Source organism: Chiloscyllium plagiosum, chromosome 37 (genome assembly GCF_004010195.1).
Source record: "Chiloscyllium plagiosum isolate BGI_BamShark_2017 chromosome 37, ASM401019v2, whole genome shotgun sequence".
NCBI classification, from domain to species: domain Eukaryota; kingdom Metazoa; phylum Chordata; class Chondrichthyes; order Orectolobiformes; family Hemiscylliidae; genus Chiloscyllium; species Chiloscyllium plagiosum.
In genome coordinates, this window is record NC_057746.1 from 33,924,158 (window position 1) to 33,942,787 (window position 18,630).

The following is an 18,630-nucleotide window of genomic DNA, read 5'->3' on the forward strand; positions in this document are numbered from 1 at the left end:
GCTTTCCTTTATTGGTCAGAGTATTGAGTACACGAGTTGGGAGGTCATGTTGTGGCTGTACAGGACATTAGTTAGGCCACTGTTGGAATATTGCGTGCAATTCTGGTCTCCTGCCTATTGGAAAGATGTTGTGAAACTTGAAAGGGTTCAGAAAAGATTTACAAGGGTGTTGCCAGTGTTGGAGAATTTGAGCTACAGGGAGAGGCTGAACAGGCTGGGGTTGTTTTCCCTGGAGCGTCTGAGGCTGAGTGACCTTATAGAGGTTTACAAAATTATGAGGGGCATGGATAGGATAAATAGACAAAGTCTGTTCCCTGGGGTTAGGGAGCCCAGAACTAGAGGTCATAGGTTTAGGGTGAGAGGGGAAAGATATGAAACAGACCTAAAGGGCAACTTTTTCACGCAGAGGGTGGTATGTGTATGGAATGAGCTGCCAGTGGATATGGTGGAGGCTGGTACAATTGCAACATTTAAGAGGCATTTGGATGGGTATATGAATAGGAAGGGTTTGGAGGGATATGGGCTGGGTGCTGGCAGGTGGGACTAGATTGGGTTGGGATATCTGATCGGCGTGGACGGGTTTGACCGAAGGGTCTGTTTCCATCCTGTACATCTCTATGACTCTATAAAAAGAATCTAGTTTTTACACAGAGAGTGGTTCCTGTGTGGAATAACTTCCAGCTGAAGTGGTGGATATTGGTGCAGTTACAATGTTTAAAAAGAAATTTGGATAAGGACATGAGTAGGAAAAGATTGGAGGGTTATGGGCCAAGTGCAGGCAGGTGGGACAAGTTTAGTTCTGAGGAAAGGTCACTCAATCTGACATGTTAACTCTGTTCACAGATGCTGCCACACCTTTTCCAGCGTTTTCTGTTTCTATTTCTGATCGCCAACATCCAAAGTGCTTTCAGTTTTTTGTTTAGTTTAGGATTGTGGTGTATATCACTATGGTCTTTTACTATAAATTCTGTCCCCTATGATCCTACTCCACTAGCTACTGATGAAGGAGCAGTACTCTGAAAGCGTGTACTGTACTCCCAAGATATTGTAAACCTTTTGGACTATAACGTGGTGTGGTGTGCTGTGGATTGGCCTGGACTGGTTGGATTGAAGGGTCTGTTTCCATACTGTATGACTCTTCAGCTGAGTCAGACCTCCAGCCATTTCTCTCTCTTGGACTGAGTGTAAGATCAATTTCTCATCCAATTCTATGGAATTTCCCACCTTATCGTAGTTTGGTTCACAGGAGCGGCTAAGTGGGACAGGTGAACAGATACGAGAAGGTACATTATGAAGATAATATTAATCTGCAAGAAATAAAGCAAGGAAACAATGGAGACTCATGTCATTTTCAATATTTTGTTTTGTAAACTTAACAGAACGAGATAAGTTTTGCAAGATAATAATGTCAGATTCAGAGAAAATCTGGGGCAGGAATTTTTCCAGAGTTAGGGAGAGCCATACAACAGAGAAAAGAGTTTCTCACTGCAGACAGCAGCTAAGCAGAGGTATTTGCAGGCTGCCAACAAGTCAGGTACTGTAGTCCAAACTCAACCTGACCTCAGTTACATAGAGTGTATAACATTGTAAACAAAAGAACTGACTGTTTAAAAGGATCATAAATACATTTAGATTAGATTAGATTAGATTACTTTACAGTGTGGAAACAGGCCCTTCGGCCCAACAAGTCCACACCGACCCGCCGAAGCGCAAACCACAAAGAACTGACTGTTTAAAAGGATCATAAATACATTGTACTGCATTAAATGCACTTTGTTTAAGCAATTTACAAAGCACCATTATATTCAGCCCAGGGGAGACTGGTTAGCTCAGTTGGCTGTTTTTGTGAAGCAGCAATGCCAAAAGGTGGGTTCAATTCCCACCCATAGCTGAAAGACTCTCCTTCTTAACCTCTCCCCTCACCTGAGGTATGATGACCTGGTATAGTTAGACTATTCTCAGCCCTGGTCAGGTCTTCACTCAGGTGTTCACACCAGATGTAAGTGTGATTGCCTTCATTGGGAGATTTGTCACAACTCTGCATTGATTTGGATGCAGGGGCTAACAATGATGAGAGGTCATTGCTGAGGGCAGAGTTCAGCCATACTGCATCAAACTTCGGCTTCCTGAACTCTGTCAGTGACATCAAACAGTGCATGTCACATTATTAACAGACCTGGTTTCACCTGAGTACGAATAAGTAAGCTGCACGAACACAGGGCAGAGTGTGTGTGGTGGAGAAGAGGGGAACAATGCCAGTGTGCTTTCCCATTATACCCTCTTTCTTCTACATTCCTACAGGGGTTGAGTGTGTCATTGGCAAGATCACCATTTGCTGCCCAACCCTAACTGCTCTTCAACTAAATAATATGGGAGAAACATTTCAGAGGGCAATTCAGAGTCAACCCCATGGCTGTGGGTCTCGTGTCTTGTGTACATCCAGACTAAGGGCAGCAAGTTTCCTTCCCTAACCAGGTGGCTTTTTTAGTAGCCTACAGTCACCATCACAGACTAGCTTCTGATTTCAGCAGCTGCTGGGGTGGGATTTGAACCGGTGTGTCCAAAGCATTCACCTCGGTCTCTGTGTTACTCATCCAGTGACATCATTGACCCTCCAATAAAAATATTCCTGGCTGCTGGGTGAAACTGGAGTCGAATTGAGCTTTGAACCCCACTCCCCCAACTTGCTGAACATATCAACAGAGTAATTACAGTAGAACCTTATCGTTCTGTCAATAAAAATGCAGACGTGTCCTCTCCAAATGTTCAAGTCATGCAGGTATATAGCATAGAGAAAGACCATTCAGCCCATCAATTTGTGCCAGTTAAAAACAACCTAACTATTTTAATCTCAATTCCAGAACTTTGCTCACATCCTTGTCAGGCTTGGCATCACAAATGCACATTGAAATACTTTTTAAATATCATATAGATTTCTTCCTCTACCATTCTTTACAGGCATGGTGTTCTAGATTCCTATCACCCGCTCGGTGAGAAAGCTTTAATAGAGTAATACAAACCCTTCAGTCCAACTCATCCATGCCCCCCAGTTCATCCCAAACTGAATTAGTTCTATTCCTCACATGCTCTCTAAATCTCCTGCCCCTTCCCTGAAATCTATACCAGTCATTGATTCCCTCTGGTCTATGCCGCTCATAATTTTATGTATCTCAGTCATTTCTCCCCTTCCCCAGTCTCCTCTGCTCCAAGGGAAACACTCTAGTCTGTACAATCTCTCTCCATAACCAAAGCTCTCCAGCTCAGGCAACATCCTGGTAAATTCAGACGTGACCTAAGCAATATGTTATAAATTCCAGCATACCCATCCCTGCTCTTAAAGGAAGCATCCCACATGTTTTCTTAACCATTTTATCCTGATATCTTAAGAGACCTGTGTACATACCCAGGTCCATCTGATCCTCAGTACTTCTGCTCATCACGTATTCCCTTGCCTGTTTGTGCTGCCCAGGTGCATCACCTCAGACCTATCTGGATTGAATTCCATTTGCCACTTATCAGTCCACAGCCCACCCATATCCTTTTGTAATCTTAGGCCATCTTCCACCATTTTTACCATCCCACAATTTTCACGTCACCCATATAACTCTGAGTTTCTTATTCTAATGAAAGAAAAATGTGGAAGAAAACACAAGCAAAATCACACAAAAAATCAAGAACAGCAGTCATGTCCAAAATTAGTTTTGAAATGGTGAATGTTTCTAGCAGTGTCTTCAGTTCAAAAATATGATAAGCACACCTAAAACTAGTCTATGTGTATTTTACACATCATTTAACTGTAAGACTTGCCTGACTAAGTACTCTTTGCACCAAACATTTTAAAACAGCAACACTAGGGCTTCCCTGAGACAGCTCGATACTTAGGAAGGATCCCCCACTTATAAAGTAAGTGGCTCTGAGGCCAGATGACTCACTGCATTGCTTCCACTGAGGTTCATTGTAGATGTTTAGAGGGATACCAGGGTTAAGATTACCATTAATAAATAAGCTGGAGATTAAGGAACTGGTGGCGTTCCTGGTTTAAGGCTGATGTGTTCATGTGTTGTTTCCCACTCCCCCATTTCCACAGCAACAATACTTTCAGAATGAACACTCAAAAGCCATGTTCAAGTAATTTACAGGGAATGGTACTAGCCTAGATTTTAGCCTTGACGCCCTGGATGATAATAATCTTCCACCTGAATAGCATCCATGAATTTTAAAAGAGTATCAGGATGGAGATGGAGAGGCATCTTATTTAACAACCCATTCGGGAAAGGTGGAGAAGCCAGAGAACTCAAAACTCCAGTATTTAAGAAAGGGGACAAAATATATCTGGTGACTTATAGACTAGTCAGTTGGATAAATAATGTAAATGTCACAAAAGGAGAGAAAACATCTTGAAATGAAGAACTGGATAATGAATTGATTTCATTTGATTTATTATGAATTGCCAGCATAGATCATGAATGGAAATTTAAGCTTGATCAACCTTGAATGTTTTGAAGAAGCAACAGAGAGTGGACACTCAGTAGATATGAGTTATCTTTGTGAGTAGATGTGATTTTTAAAAGGCCCTGAACAGTTGACCCATAATAGACTAAGTGAATAAGGTGGGAGAGCTTGGCAGAATAGAGTGCATACTGGTTTTACAGCAGAAAAGCATAGAGTGAAGTGAAGCGAGTTAGTCAGTGACAGAAACTGGGAAGTAATATTTCACAAGGACCAGTGCCTCCATTCCCACCCCCATTCACCTATTGTACTCTATGCTACGTTCTCCCCAACCCCAAACCCCTCTCACTTATCTCTCCACTCTGCAGGCACCCTGCCTCTATTCCTGATGAAGGGCTTTTGCCCGAAACGTCGATTTTCCTGCTCCTCGGATGCTGCCTGACCTGCTATGCTTTTCCAGCACCACTCTAATCTAGACCCTGCTATGCATCATGTTCTTTTCAATTCACTTTAGGGAAAAAGACTTTGGCATGCCTCAAAGGTAAGCAGAATAGTCAATCCTGAGGAGAGCTGTAACAATTTACAGGAAGGCATTAATAAACTGGCAGAGGCACAAATAATTAGCAAATGATGTTCGATCCAAATAAATGCATTTTGTTGGAATAAGGAGGAAGGCACTTATATCCTGGTGTCTCACTGGAATGGAGGAACAAAGGAATCTAGGATTTAAGAATCCCCACACAGATCAGCAAAGCCAGAAAGTAAAGCTAGCTAAAGACTGAGTTTTTATTTCTTGAGGGCTAGCATTGACAAGCTGCAATGATGTACTGAACCTTATAGTCCAAAGTGCAGTTTGGGAGTCTGACCATTATTTAAAAATTGTCGAGGCACTGGAGAGGCTACAGAAAAAGCTACAAGGATGATGCTCAGAATATCTGACTAAACTGATCAGGGTCAGACCAATCTCGAAATGAGAAGATTGAGGGCTGACCTAACAAAGGCCTTTAAAATGATGAGAGGTTTGGATGGAGAATGCTTCTTTTGTGGTGAAGAGCAGAGCTCGAGGCCATCAACAGGGAAATCTCTTCATCCTGAGATTGGGAAGAATGTGGACCTTGAATTATCTCAATGCATTTAAAGGAAACAAGACAGCAATATCAGGGAGAAGCCTATAGATGGTTACCATGAGGGGTGACGATGGGAGGAATGTGAGCATCAGTAAGGCCTTGGTGGGTTGTTTCCATGCTGGATATTCAATCACATGTCAAGCTTAGGTCACCTGCTCAGCCTTCAGCCTCCATTGAGAAAGGAGAGCTGTCCTTTCAATTCTTTCCTGATCTGTGAACCTATCCATTTCTGTCATCCTCCTTGTTAAACTAAGTTGCATCCTCTTCCGTGCCTCTAACCAAAGTTAGATGACATAAGAACATAAAAACTAGAAGCAGGAGTAGGCTATCCGGCCCTTTGAGCCTGCTCCGCCATTCAATAAGATCAGGGCTGATCTTTTCATGGACTCAGCTCCACTTACCTGCACTCTCACCATAACCTTTAACTCCTTTGTTGTTCCAAAAAAAATCTATCTTGGCTTTAAAATCATTTACTGAAGTAGTGTTAACTAATTCACTGGGCAGAGGATTCCATAGATTCACAACCCTCTGGGTGAAGAAGTTCTTTCTCAATTCAATCCTAAATCTGCTCTCCCTAATTCTGAGACTATGTCCTCTTGTCCCAGCTTCACCTGCCAGTGGAAACATCCTCTCTACATCTATCTTATCTATTCCCTTCATAAATTTTATATGTTTCTCTAAGAGTCCCCTCTCATTCTTCTAAATTCTGATTAATATAATCCCAATCTACTCAGTCTCTCCTCATAAACCAATCCACTCAACTCCGGAATCAACCTAAGATCAAGAAAATATCCCTCCTTTTCAATTCTGTCCCTCAAGAAATAACAGCTCATGCTCAATTTGATCCTATTTTACGACAGCAGAATTAAGATGGTGTAGGCTATATTAAGGGCATGTGATCAGTTATGCAATAAAGGCTAAAATACACCCCAATATTTGGCAAAACAATACCTGTTCTAACCTGGGGTAATGTATTGGAGGATTATATCTTGGTTAACAGCTTCATGGCTTTATGTGATGCATAAGCATTAATTATAGTGTCTAATGCACCCTTAGCTACTGTAGCAAATTTTTCCCAATTAATGGAGGAGTTGGCAGATTCTTGTTGCTTCCTCAGGGTCTCGATTTGCTCCTCCATCATCTCAGCTTTTGATTGAAACTGTTTCTCCATTAATTCCTTCTGCTCTTTCAGTTTGCATTCCAGTGCTAACTCCTGCTCTCGCTGCAAGTTCTCTTTCTCTTCCTCCATCTTCGAGTGCAGTTGTTTGGTACTTTCTTCATAAAACGCCTTCTCGTTGTTCCTGATTTCCTCGAGGGTCTTCAATGCTTCTTCCTGAGCCTTCGCCTCTTGTTTAATCTCAGCAGTTCTCTGCCGCTCAACTTCAAAAGCAGAACAGGAAATTGTCAGAAGTGGCATTTACACATCATTGCAAGCATGTGCACACATTCTCTCACATACACACACACTCACATGCTCACACATACACTCACATGATTACCCCCACACACATTTAGACATGCCTACACACTCAGACACATATGTTATATATGCATGTAGTGACATACACTGCACATGCAGGCACAGATACACCCATCCACAAATATACACTCAAACAAACAGATATACATATGCACACATATTAAATACATACACACATAGATATAAAGACATGCTTACACACATATAGACATACATACACACATAGAACTGTCAGCACAGGTACAGGTCCATCAATATTGTGCTGAACCTGACGCAAAATTAAACTAATCTCTTCTGCCTGCCCTTGGTCCATATTCCTCCATACTTTGCACAATCATGTGCTTATCTAAAAGTGACTATCTTGTCAGATCCACGCCCACCCCACCAGCCCACCCACCACTCCCAGCAGCTTTCCCTGCCAGAAGTGCAAAACTAGTGCCCACAATCCCCTCTCCCACTCCCTCAACCTCTGTCCAAGGGATCCTTCCACATCCGACAGCAGTTTACCTGTATGTCTACCAATGTCATCTACTGTATCAGTTGCACCCGATGTGGTCTCCTCTACATCAGGGAGACAGGACGCCAACTTGCGGATCGTTTCAAAGAACATCTCTGGGACACCCGCACCAACCAACCCCACCGCCCTGTGGCTGAACACTTGAAACCTCCCTCCCACTTCACCAAGGACATGTAGGTCCTGGGACTCCTGCATCGACCTTACCATCTGACACCTGGACGAAGAACACCTCATCTTCCAGCTTGGGCCTCTCCACTAGTTTCTCCATTTTCCCTTCCCAACCTTATCCCAGTCCCAACCTTCCAACTCGGCACCACCCTCCTGACCAGTCCGACCTTTCCATCTTCCTCTCCACCTATCCACTCCACCCTCCTCTCCAACCTATCACATTCCCAACTACCTTCCCCCCAGCCTCACCACCCACCCCACTTATCTCTCAGCTGCCCAGCCCTCAAGCCTCATTCTTGATGAAGGGCTTATGCCCAAAACATCGATTCTCCTGCTCCTTGGATGCCACCTGACCTGCTGCATTTTTCCAGCATCACACTGTTGACTCTGATCTCCAGCATCTGCAGTCCTTACTTTCTCCTAGTTTATCTAAAAGACCCTTAAATGCCCCTTTCATAGTTGCCTTCACCAGCATGATTGGTAGCACATTCCACACTTCTACCACTCTCTGTGCAAAAAATCGTGTCTCCTTTGAACTTTACCTTTCTCACCTTAAATGCATGCCCCCCCAGTTTTAGATATTTCAATTCTGGGAAAATGATTCTGCCCATCAACCATATCTATGCATCTCATAAATTTATCGACTTCTATCAAGTCTCCCTCAGCCTCTGCTGCTCCAGAAAAATCAACTTGAGTTTTCCAGACACTCCTTATAGGTCACACCCTCTAATCCAGGCAGCATCTTGGTAAACCTCTTCTGTACCCTCTGCAAAGCCTCCACATCCTTCCTGGATTGTGGTGACCAGAACTGTATGCAATACTCGAAGTGTGGCCTAACCAAAATCTTGTAAAGCTGCAAGATGATATCGTGACTCGTGTACTCAATTCCCCGACCAATAAAGGCGAGCATGCCATATGGCTTCTTTACAATGCTGTCTGTGTGGCCACTTTCATGGAGCTATGGACTTGAACCCCAACATTCCTCTCTACATCAATACTGCACAAGGTTTGATCATTAAATTTTCTTTAATATTTGATCTCCCAAAGTGCAGCACTTCATACATCCACATAAAGACATATGTATGTACACATATATACACACTTAAAAATATACACATTTGTAAAGACACCATGCACACCCTACAGAGTGACACACAGACACAGGTAGGAACAGATAATTCCACGTATATATTTCATACAAGCAGACATGATCATTGGCACCCACACTCATTCAAAGTAAATTCTAAATTGTCAGAAGTGGCTGCCATATTTAATTTGATATACCATTTAAAAAAAAACATAGTGGTATCTTCCTCCTAAGGGAATAATAAGTGACATTGAGTAGTTGAGAGTGTATCTTTTTCCAATGCGCTTACATGTTGCAGCAAGCTGTAAGTACTTCAACATAAGCCCAACCAGTCATGTATCTGTAACTCTGAGGAGTTTTGATAGAATATTAGGAAGAAGCTGTTCCCTCAGGCAGTGTGTGTCAGTAACTAGAGGCCAGAGATTTCATTTAAAAAAATCTATCTGAAAGTATGGTGGACTCAGATTCCTAGAACAGGTCTAAAAAAGGACTAGTTTTCAGGATGGGAAGGGAAAGAGAGGGACAAGGTGGTTGAATAGTTGAAGGCGGGGGAAGGGTTTATAAAATTGGAAAGATTTTTCAAAGAGCCAGCTTGAGTCAGAATAGGTCATATGGTCTTCTTCTCTGAACGTGAGAATACAAGAAACAGGAGCAGGAGATAGGCTATTCAGCCCTTTGAGACTGCTCCTCCAATCAACTACATCCCAGCTGATCTGATTACTCCACCTACAATAGTCTTGCTCCTCCTTGGTTATCAGGATCCTCTCAATCTCTGCTTAAGAAGTATTCAAAGACTCTCCTTCCATCACCTTTTGAGAAAAGACTCTCAGGCCTTTGTTTGGAAAAACTTCTCCTCATCTCAGTCTTACGTGCATGATCCCTGCTGTTTTAACAGCTTTAAATTCTCCTCTTTCTTATCATTTATGTTGTGTATCCTGTCAGACTGTGATGGCCCTGTTGTGCACTTCAGTGATTGTTGATCTCTGATTGATGGAGTGACACATTTCACTACTTCTACTGCCTTGCCACTTTCTGTCTTGTGTGGTGCAGTGGTAGTGTCCTTACTCCTGGACTGGGGGCCCGGGTTAAAGTCCCACCTGCTCCTAAGGTGTGCCATAACATCTCTGAACAGGTTGTCCATGAAAAAATAGGTTAGCTTTAAACAAAACACAGGAAATTGCAAGATAAATCCCAAAAGAACTGTGGATGCTGTACATCAAAGACTAAAATAGAAATTGCTGAAAAAAACCCAGCAGGTCTGGCAGCATTTGTGGAGAGAATCACAGTTAATGTTTCGAGTCGAGTGACCCTTCCTCAATTCTGAAATGTTAACTCTGATTCTCTCTGCAGATGCTCTCAGACCTGCTGAGCTTTTCCAGCAATTTCTATGTCTGTCATAATAAATCGCTTGGTACGGATCTCGGATTCCTTCCAGTTGAAAATTACTGTAACTTATTTACCTGCCAGCTCTCTGGCCTGGTCTGTTAGCCTCTCGTCAGCCTGCAGCACTGAATCAGCTTCTGAAGTTTTGCTTTTCATGAATGAGTTCAAGGCTTCTTCAGCCTGTGGGATTTAAAATTCAAGTAAAGAAATTCTGAGAGGATACAAGATTCGTTTGTGTAGAATTTCAATAATGACTTTTTAGTGAGAAGTTGACCTGTCGGAGATGGGAAGCTGACTGATTGACATTTGAGATGTTGACCTGTCTTTCTCTTGAGTTATAAGAGCTCACTGTTTTAATGTGAGAATTGGCCCTGTGTTTTTCTAGTTATTGCATGCACTGATGATGGTAATAGGAGATGTTCAGCGGTGTAAAATTTCAATAGATTCCCCTGATCAGAAAGCAGAGCCGAATGAGTGATTAATATTTACCTTATTCCCCTTTCCTGGAGTTGCATGGAATTTCTCAATCATCTTCTTGCGATCCTTTTCATACTGCTCATACCCGCCTGTACATGTGTACGATCCCTTTCGTAGTTTCTCCTCGATCTCAGAGGACAGGGTCTCCAGCAGTTTTGTACACGTCTCCATGGAAACAGCTTCATTCTTGTCACAAACCTCAAAGTAATGCTGCTCCACTTCAGTCTGACAAGATAATCCAGATATTATAACTAGATCAAAGGTTAGCATTGCAGTGGATACCTGATGCTGTTAGATATCCAATAGATGTTAGCCTGAACCATTAATGCAATTGTTAAAATCTGAGAGATTCATTACAGAATAACAATGAAGAGATGACAACACAGCTACTTCAAATAATGTATTTTATACTTGTCTTAAAGTCTGCCATTGCCCATATAACATTCACGCAAGCCACTACGGCAAGCCAACTCATGCACAAATTGCTTTGTTTCTAACATTGCCCTTTCCATAACAAAAAAAAAGGGATTTGTTCATGTGCTACTCATGTATTTACAAGTACTTACCCAATATACTCGGTGCACAAAACATGATCATTCATTCAGGAAACCAATAAGCTAGTCAGTCTCACTTTCATCAGTCTCTGCAAATGCATTTCATCCATTGTCTCTAAACTGTTCTGATCTTTCACTGATGTGTTTGAGTTGCTGTTGTTTGTCTGGTATCCGTTCATTCCTGTAGTGATGTTCCTTTCTGGGGAATTTCATTCCTACACTGGGTGCTAGTTTGGAATGAAGTGTCTTAGAATTGCACAACATCTCAGAATTTAGATTCAGCGTTTAGTTTTTTGGGTTGATCAGTTTCAGCACAAGTTGAGGTGTTGCTACTGGTTTTTCAAATTGAGTGAAAACTGCTAATGTACATCAATACCACTGCCTGTCCTCGGCAGTGAGCTTGTGATTACTCTGATGTGCCTGCATTTGCCAATGAATTGAGCACAGGAGTTGGAAGGTCATGTTGCAGCTCAACAGGATATTGATGAGGCCATTTTTGGAATGCCATGTTCAATTCTGGACCCATGCTATAGGAAGGATGTTGGGAAACTTGGAAGAGTGTGGAAAAGATTTACAAGGATGTTGCCAGGGTTGGAGGGTTTGAGCTATAGGGAGAGGCTGAATAGGCTGGGACTGTTTTCCCCGGTGTGTCAGAAACTGAGGGGTGACCGTACAAAGGTTTATAAAATCATCAGGGATGAGGAAAGGGTGAATATAGCCAAGGTCTTTTCCCCAGGGTAGGGGAAAATAGTTTTATGATGAGAGGGGAAAAATATAACCGTCATAGAGATGTACAGCACGGAAATAGACCCTTCGGTCCAACACGTCCATGCCAACCAGATATCCCAACCCAATCTAGTCCCACCTGCCAGCACCTGGCCCATATCCCTCCAAACCCTTCCTATTCATATATCCATCCAGATGCCTCTTAAATGTTGCAATTATACCAGCCTCCACCACTTCCTCTGGCAGCTCATTCCATCTTCCTCTGGCAGCACATTCCATGGATTTAAGGGGCAACATCATACAGAGGGTGGTACTTATATGGAATGAGCTGCCAGAGGAAGTGGTGGAGGTTGGTACAATTGCAGCATTTAAAAGGCATCTGGATGGGTATATGAATAGGAAGGGTTTAAGAGGGATATGAGCCAAGTGCTGGCAAATGGGACTAGATTATTTTAGGATATCTGATCAGCATGGACAAATTGGACTGACGGGTCTGTTTCCATGCTGTACATCTCTATGACAGGTTAGGCAAGACCATTGCGAAACATCACACATTTCCAGCTAATTGCTGCATTGCTTTCACATCTGTTGGTTGCTGGATCTCTGCTGCATTTCTGCTACAGCTCTGGCCTTGCCAAGGTTCGGGTGAAATGTCTGCAGATGGCCAATGTGCTTGACTTCAGGCATCTTTGATATATCGTGTTCCATCTTTTTTTCCTGATCACTGCGTTTTCTTCTGCTGTTATCCAACGAATGCCTCTTCATTTGCTCATCACCCACTGTCAACTCCTGGCCTTATTTTTCTTCTCTGCTTTTCTCCCCCCAAGATCCCCTGGGTTTGTGGGGTATCTGATTCCTCTGGCGTTTTATTTTCAGGGCAGCAGCTATTCTCCACACCTGATGCTGACTCAGCTTCATTCTCTCACCCAGTCCAAGATAATAATCACCGGGAAGACACTATAACAGTGTTGCTGTAATCCTCTGGGATTTGTTCAGCCAGCAGTGGGTTATTGGCATATGAAGACTGAAAATTGCCTCTAGCATGTCTGGGGCTTTTGACTTGCTCCAACTGAAATGAGTGAATTTTGTGTAATTTCGGGATCCAAATCTTTATTCTGACCATTGCATTGAGATCATTTGTCCTCCTGAGATGATTAAACCACTTCACACAGTCTGTGAAGCTAAACGCTTGCCTGTCATATGAGTCAACTTCTTGGAATAAGAGCACTGCTTTCCCTGCAGAAGACTCACAACCTCAGAACTCCTGCACACGTCAGTAGCTTTCTTGAGAATAAGTTTTTTTTTGATTAGATTACTTATAGTGTGGAAGCAGGCCCTTCGGCCCAACAAGTCAACACCGCCCCTCTGAAGAGCAACCCACCCAAACCCATTCCCCTACATTTACCCCTTCACCTAACACCTAAATTTAGCATGGCCAATTCACCTAACCTGCACATTTTTGGACTGTGGGAGGAAACCGGAGCACCCGGAGGAAACCCACGCAGACACAGGGAGAATGTGCAAACTCCACACAGACAGATGTCTGAGGTGGGTATTGAACCCTGGTCTCTGGCTCTGTGAGGCAGCTGTGCTAACCACTGAGCCACCGTTCTCTTCTTCCAGAGATGTGCTGTCATGGCAAAATCTCTTACATCAGATCTAATGAAACCATTTTTCATCTGCCCAAATACACAGGATTCAGCTAAACATATTACTGTGTTTACGTGCTGATCCTTCTCCCCCTTCAGCTGCAGTGTTGAACATACACCGCTCAAAACTAACATTAAATAGGAAACAACAATGCATTTTGAAAGCTTTAGAAATATCAATAGTCTGACTTCCCTGCTGCTCAGTAAGACCTAGGCAGTAGAACATTTTGTGACACTCTTCCTGCAGCATTTATAGCAGGGTGATAATGCTTATTTGCTCTGGTTTATTGATTAATTCTGTTGCAGTTTCATAGTTTTGCCACTGAGTTCCAGTTTCAATTCTACCTCAAATCGCCCTAAGCAGGAGTGATTGGAAAATGCGGAGCCATTTTTGACACAAGCAATAATTCAAGGCTGTAAGCTGCTGTTTCTGTTCCTTCTCCCTTGCTGTTACTTTCCATCTCACAGCTCTGAAAATCCACTTAGACTCAGCCTCCCATTTCTGGACACCGAGTTTTCAAGCAATGCCTTTTAATGACTAAACCTGACTGCACGCAAGAGACTTATCAAAGAGACAGAGACCACAATGCTATGGCAAAATCTATGCTAACTGCATTGCTCCTAGCCGTAGATGAGTCTTTCTAACGGGCACCCATTATGAACATTCAGTTTGAACAATAAGGAACCATTCGTGATTGGTGAGGGAGCAGTGCAGGGGAATATCAAATACAAACAATTAATAGCCTGATTACAATGATCAAAGATGCCTGAAAGGAAAGCAGGAGATAGTCAGAGCATTGAAGAAAATTTCTCAGTTACTGGAACACTGGTTAACAAAATATAATGTGTCCGAGTCGAACATGACAAGCTGGATAAATGTCAGGTTGGGAAAGAGTTCAGGATTTGTCCATGAAGCTAATGCAGAAACTGAGGATGAAACGGAGGGTGGTGGTGGGCAACGTCTCCTAGAACCATCTTTAATTTCTTTACTTGTCCCACCACCACCCCTTCCAACAATCCACCTCATGGACACCTTTACTGATATTAGATACCCAACACAGGGATGGAGCAGATAGCCTGGATATAAGGGGACTCTTCCGGACATGGTGGTACTGTCCTGGGTATGGATGGACAATTGCAGGAATGGAGTGACTCTCCTAGGTATGGAGGGACTATCGCGGATATCAGAGAACAATATAAGATATGTGGGGACGCTCCCGGATTTGGATGAACTGCCTTATGAGGAGCGGTTAAGTTGGCAGGGTTTCTACACATTGCAGTTTAGGCGAATGAGAGATGACCTTGTTGAAACATACGAGGTGCTTAGAGGAGCTGACCCTAGAGGGGGAGATGGGGAGAGGGTCTTATCCCCTTGCATGGGAGAGTCTAGGACCAAACCAGAATAAGGATTGCATATTTAAGACAAAAATGAGGATTTTTTTTTCTCTCTGAGGGGAGTGGAGCTGAGGAATTCTTTCCCGGTCGTCAGGGCTGAGTCATTCAGTATCTTCAAGGCTGAGAGGGAGAGATCTTTAATCAGGAAGGGAAACAGGGTTATCAAGAAAAGGCAGGAAAGTGGAGATGATCAGATGAGCCATTCAATGGTGGAGCAGACTCAATGGGCTGAATGGCCTATGCCTGCTTATGTGCTGCAAAGTATGCATTTATTTCTTGAATTCATTTTCCCAACTGCCCTGGTGGCTTTTGGATCTATGTTTCCAAGTTATTAAATCAGCGCTCTGGAGTACATTAACTAGTGTACAACTACACCCTGAGAGGGTGGTCCAATCTGTGTGTTTGTGGGGGTGGGTGGAAAAATGGCAATGGGGAAGAGGGTCTTATCAACAGAGGGCAGGAATTGTCCAGAAAAGTGACAGTTCAGGCCTGAACAGTGTAAGGTGCAGGATGTGTTTGGGAAATAATCAAAATGGTTTGGACAGGGTGACTCCTCGAGAGATGGAAAGTACAACATAAGTGTCCCTACTAAAGACCACAGGGGCTGTGGAAGGTTATTACAATGGCTATTCCAATTCCCCGCTCCCCCTAAGGTCCTCGTTGCATTTTGTAAACACTTTGACCCTCACCAGCAGTTTCTTGTAATATTCCTGATCTTTGTCATTGAAGGAGCTCTTCAAGAATAGTTGGATGGCCTCATCTCGACATAGGGAGTGTATTCCTGTCAACACGGCGATTTCCATTGGCATCTGCACTCTCAGCCCCATCTGCTGCTGGTAGTGAGTGAGGCCATTCTGGAAGGCGGCTGTGTTTTCAATCTTAGCCATACAGGTCACAGCATCCTCAATGCAAGGTACCTTCCCACTGTCAATAGTTTTCACGTAGGCTTCAGTCAAAATAGCCAACACTGCGAGAGAAGAGAGAACAAAGAGTTGATTACCAAGCTTTTGTAATTATGGTGGGTTAAAGGGGGCAGCCATAAGTTCCTTAAAAGTGGAGTCGCACGTAGATAGGATAGTGAAGAAGGTGTTTGGTATGCTTTCCTTTATTGGTCAGAGTATTGAGTATAGGAGTTGGGAGGTCATGTTGTGGCTGTACAGTACATTGGTTAGGCCACTTTTGGAATATTGCATGCAATTTTAGTCTCCCTCCTATCGTGGGTGGCACGGTGGCACAGTGGTTAGCACTGCTGCCTCGCAGCGCCAGAGACCCGGGTTCAATTCCCGCCTCAGGCGACTGACTGTGTGGAGTTTGCACGTTCTCCCCGTGTCTGCGTGGGTTTCCTCCGGGAGCTCCGGTTTCCTCCCACAGTCAAAAGATGTGCAAGTCAGGTGAATTGGCCATGCTAAATTGCCTGTAGTGTTAGGTAAGGGGTAAATGTAGGGGTATGGGTGGGTTATTGGGCTCCTTGATCATTATGGTACAGTCCAATTGCCAATCCCACTGTGCCAATTCCCATTGTAACCTTCTGAGAACAGCTTTAGCCTCTAAATGAAACAATCAATTTACCATCAGTCAGTGCTTGATAAGGGGTAGTTAGAATCATAGAGTCTGAGGGATGTACAGCACGGAAACAGGCTCTTTGGTCCAATACGCCCATGCCAACCAGATATCCTAACCTAATCAAGTCCAATTTGCCAGCACTTGGCCCATATCTCACTAAGGAGGAGAAAGTGAGGTCTGCAGATGCTGGAGATCAGAGCTGAAAATGTGTTGCTGGAACAGCGCCGCAGGTCAGACAGCATCCAGGGAACAGGAGAATCGACGTTTCGGGCATAAGCCCTTCTTCAGGAATAATGCCCGAAACGTCGATTCTCCTGTTCCCTGGATGCTGTCTGACCTGCGGCGCTGTTCCAGCAACACATTTTCAGCTCTGATCTCCAGCATCTGCAGACCTCACTTTCTCCTCCTTAGTGAGATATGGGCCAAGTGCTGGCAAATTGGACTTGATTAGGTTAGGATATCTGGTTGGCATGGGCGTATTAGACCAAAGAGCCTGTTTCCGTGCTGTACATCCCTCAGACTCTATGATTCTAACTACCCCTTATCAAGCACTGACTGATGGTAAATTGATTGTTTCATTTAGAGGCTAAAGCTGTTCTCAGAAGGTTACAATGGGAATTGGCACAGTGGGATTGGCAATTGGACTGTACCATAATGATCAAGGAGCCCAATTCCATCCAGAATTGACCTGGAAGTGTTTGATGGAAAGATTCAGATGACAAAGTGAATTGGAAAGTATTCCTTTGCTGATTTCCCACGTGCTGCTGAGCAGCCAATGTGGAGAGAGGGACCTCAGTCGAGTCAGCACTTGCTTGTTGAAGGGATGAAATAGCCTGGTGGATGTCCCATCAATCCCTGATTGAGCTGATAGACATACTCGTCGCATTGTGCTGCACTTACTTCGACCATTAATCCTGCGGCCACCTTTAACTCTCTTTGGCTGTGATTCACTGTAGATGTACTGGCAGAACTCTCGGCACACCGCACGGAACTGTGGGTCAAGCTGGCTTTCCGGCAGCGTCTCCACCTGGTTTAGATTGGTGCTGGCAGTCGGCTGAACAAAAACAAAACATTTGCGGGACCGGAAGTAATTCCTGATGCATTCCCGGGGCTGGTTATACTCCATCACTTTCTTTGCAACACCTGCATTCAGTCAAAAGAAACAAAACCACATCCACTTTGGGTGTTAGTATGACTGGGCAGAATTCCATGATACAAAGCACCGACAGCACCTTAAATCCTCTTTCCCATATCCCACTTTGTTTGTGTATTGCTGATAGCCCTGGGAGTGATTGGAATGATGTTATCCAGCTGGACCTCTAGAATCAGAGTTTCCCGACTGGGGCTGTTAACCTGATCCAATCAGGGAGCCCTGGCTGACAGATACAAACAGGAGTGTCACGGGTTCTGTTCACTCTGAGAGCAGGCTCTGAGGGAGCTGGATCAGTGCCAAGGATTCTCCACATTTAAACAAAGGAGGACTTAGTGACAGGATACCAGCTGCTGTGGAGTGATTTCACCCCCTACCCAGAAATCTCAACCTATCTCAATCTAAGAAAATTTCCACTCACACAGGATCAGCACATTTTGGAGGAGGTTTGAGATTTTCACTACGGGTTGTGTGTTGGATGTGGGAGTGGTGTGTGTGTGTGTGTGTGTGCGTGAGAGAGTGTGTGCGCGTGAGAGAGTGTGTGCGCGTGAGAGAGTGTGTGCGCGTGAGAGAGTGTGTGCGCGTGCGTGCATGCACGTCCACGAGAACGTGTGTGTGCACAAGAACATGTGTTGTGTGCATGAGAGAGAGAGTGCACGTGTATGTGTGTGTCAGAGAGTGTGCGGGTATGTGTGAGTGCACGTGTGTGAGAGAGAGAGAGTATGTGTGTGAGAGATAGAGAGAGAGAGAGCACATGTGAGACTGAGAGATAGGGAGAGAACGTGTGTGAGAGAGAGAGAGAAAGTGCGTTTGTGAGAGAGAGCACGCATGTGTGTGAGAGAGAGAAAGAGAGCTCATGTATGTGAATGAGAGAGAGAGCATGTGTGTGAGAGAGTGTGTGTGTG

General features: G+C 43.9%; 1 protein-coding gene and 1 long non-coding RNA gene across 2 annotated transcripts in view; one reads left to right on the forward strand and one right to left on the reverse strand.

Annotated features, from left to right (window-relative positions):
- The window catches only part of LOC122541495, a 28,126-nt gene that overhangs the window by 6,226 nt on the left and 3,270 nt on the right, over positions 1-18,630 (forward strand). The gene's annotated exons all lie outside the window — the stretch shown is intronic.
- The window catches only part of LOC122541483 (guanylate-binding protein 1-like), a 31,258-nt gene continuing 18,904 nt past the window's right edge, over positions 6,277-18,630 (reverse strand). The window contains exons 6-10 of the mRNA XM_043678286.1: positions 17,476-17,718; positions 15,702-15,979; positions 10,701-10,913; positions 10,289-10,391; positions 6,277-6,956 (exon numbers count right to left, since the gene is read on the reverse strand). Coding sequence (XP_043534221.1) covers positions 6,559-6,956; positions 10,289-10,391; positions 10,701-10,913; positions 15,702-15,979; positions 17,476-17,718 — 1,235 coding nt within the window. The 3' untranslated portion in view covers positions 6,277-6,558. The remainder of the gene's footprint in view (positions 6,957-10,288; positions 10,392-10,700; positions 10,914-15,701; positions 15,980-17,475; positions 17,719-18,630) is intronic.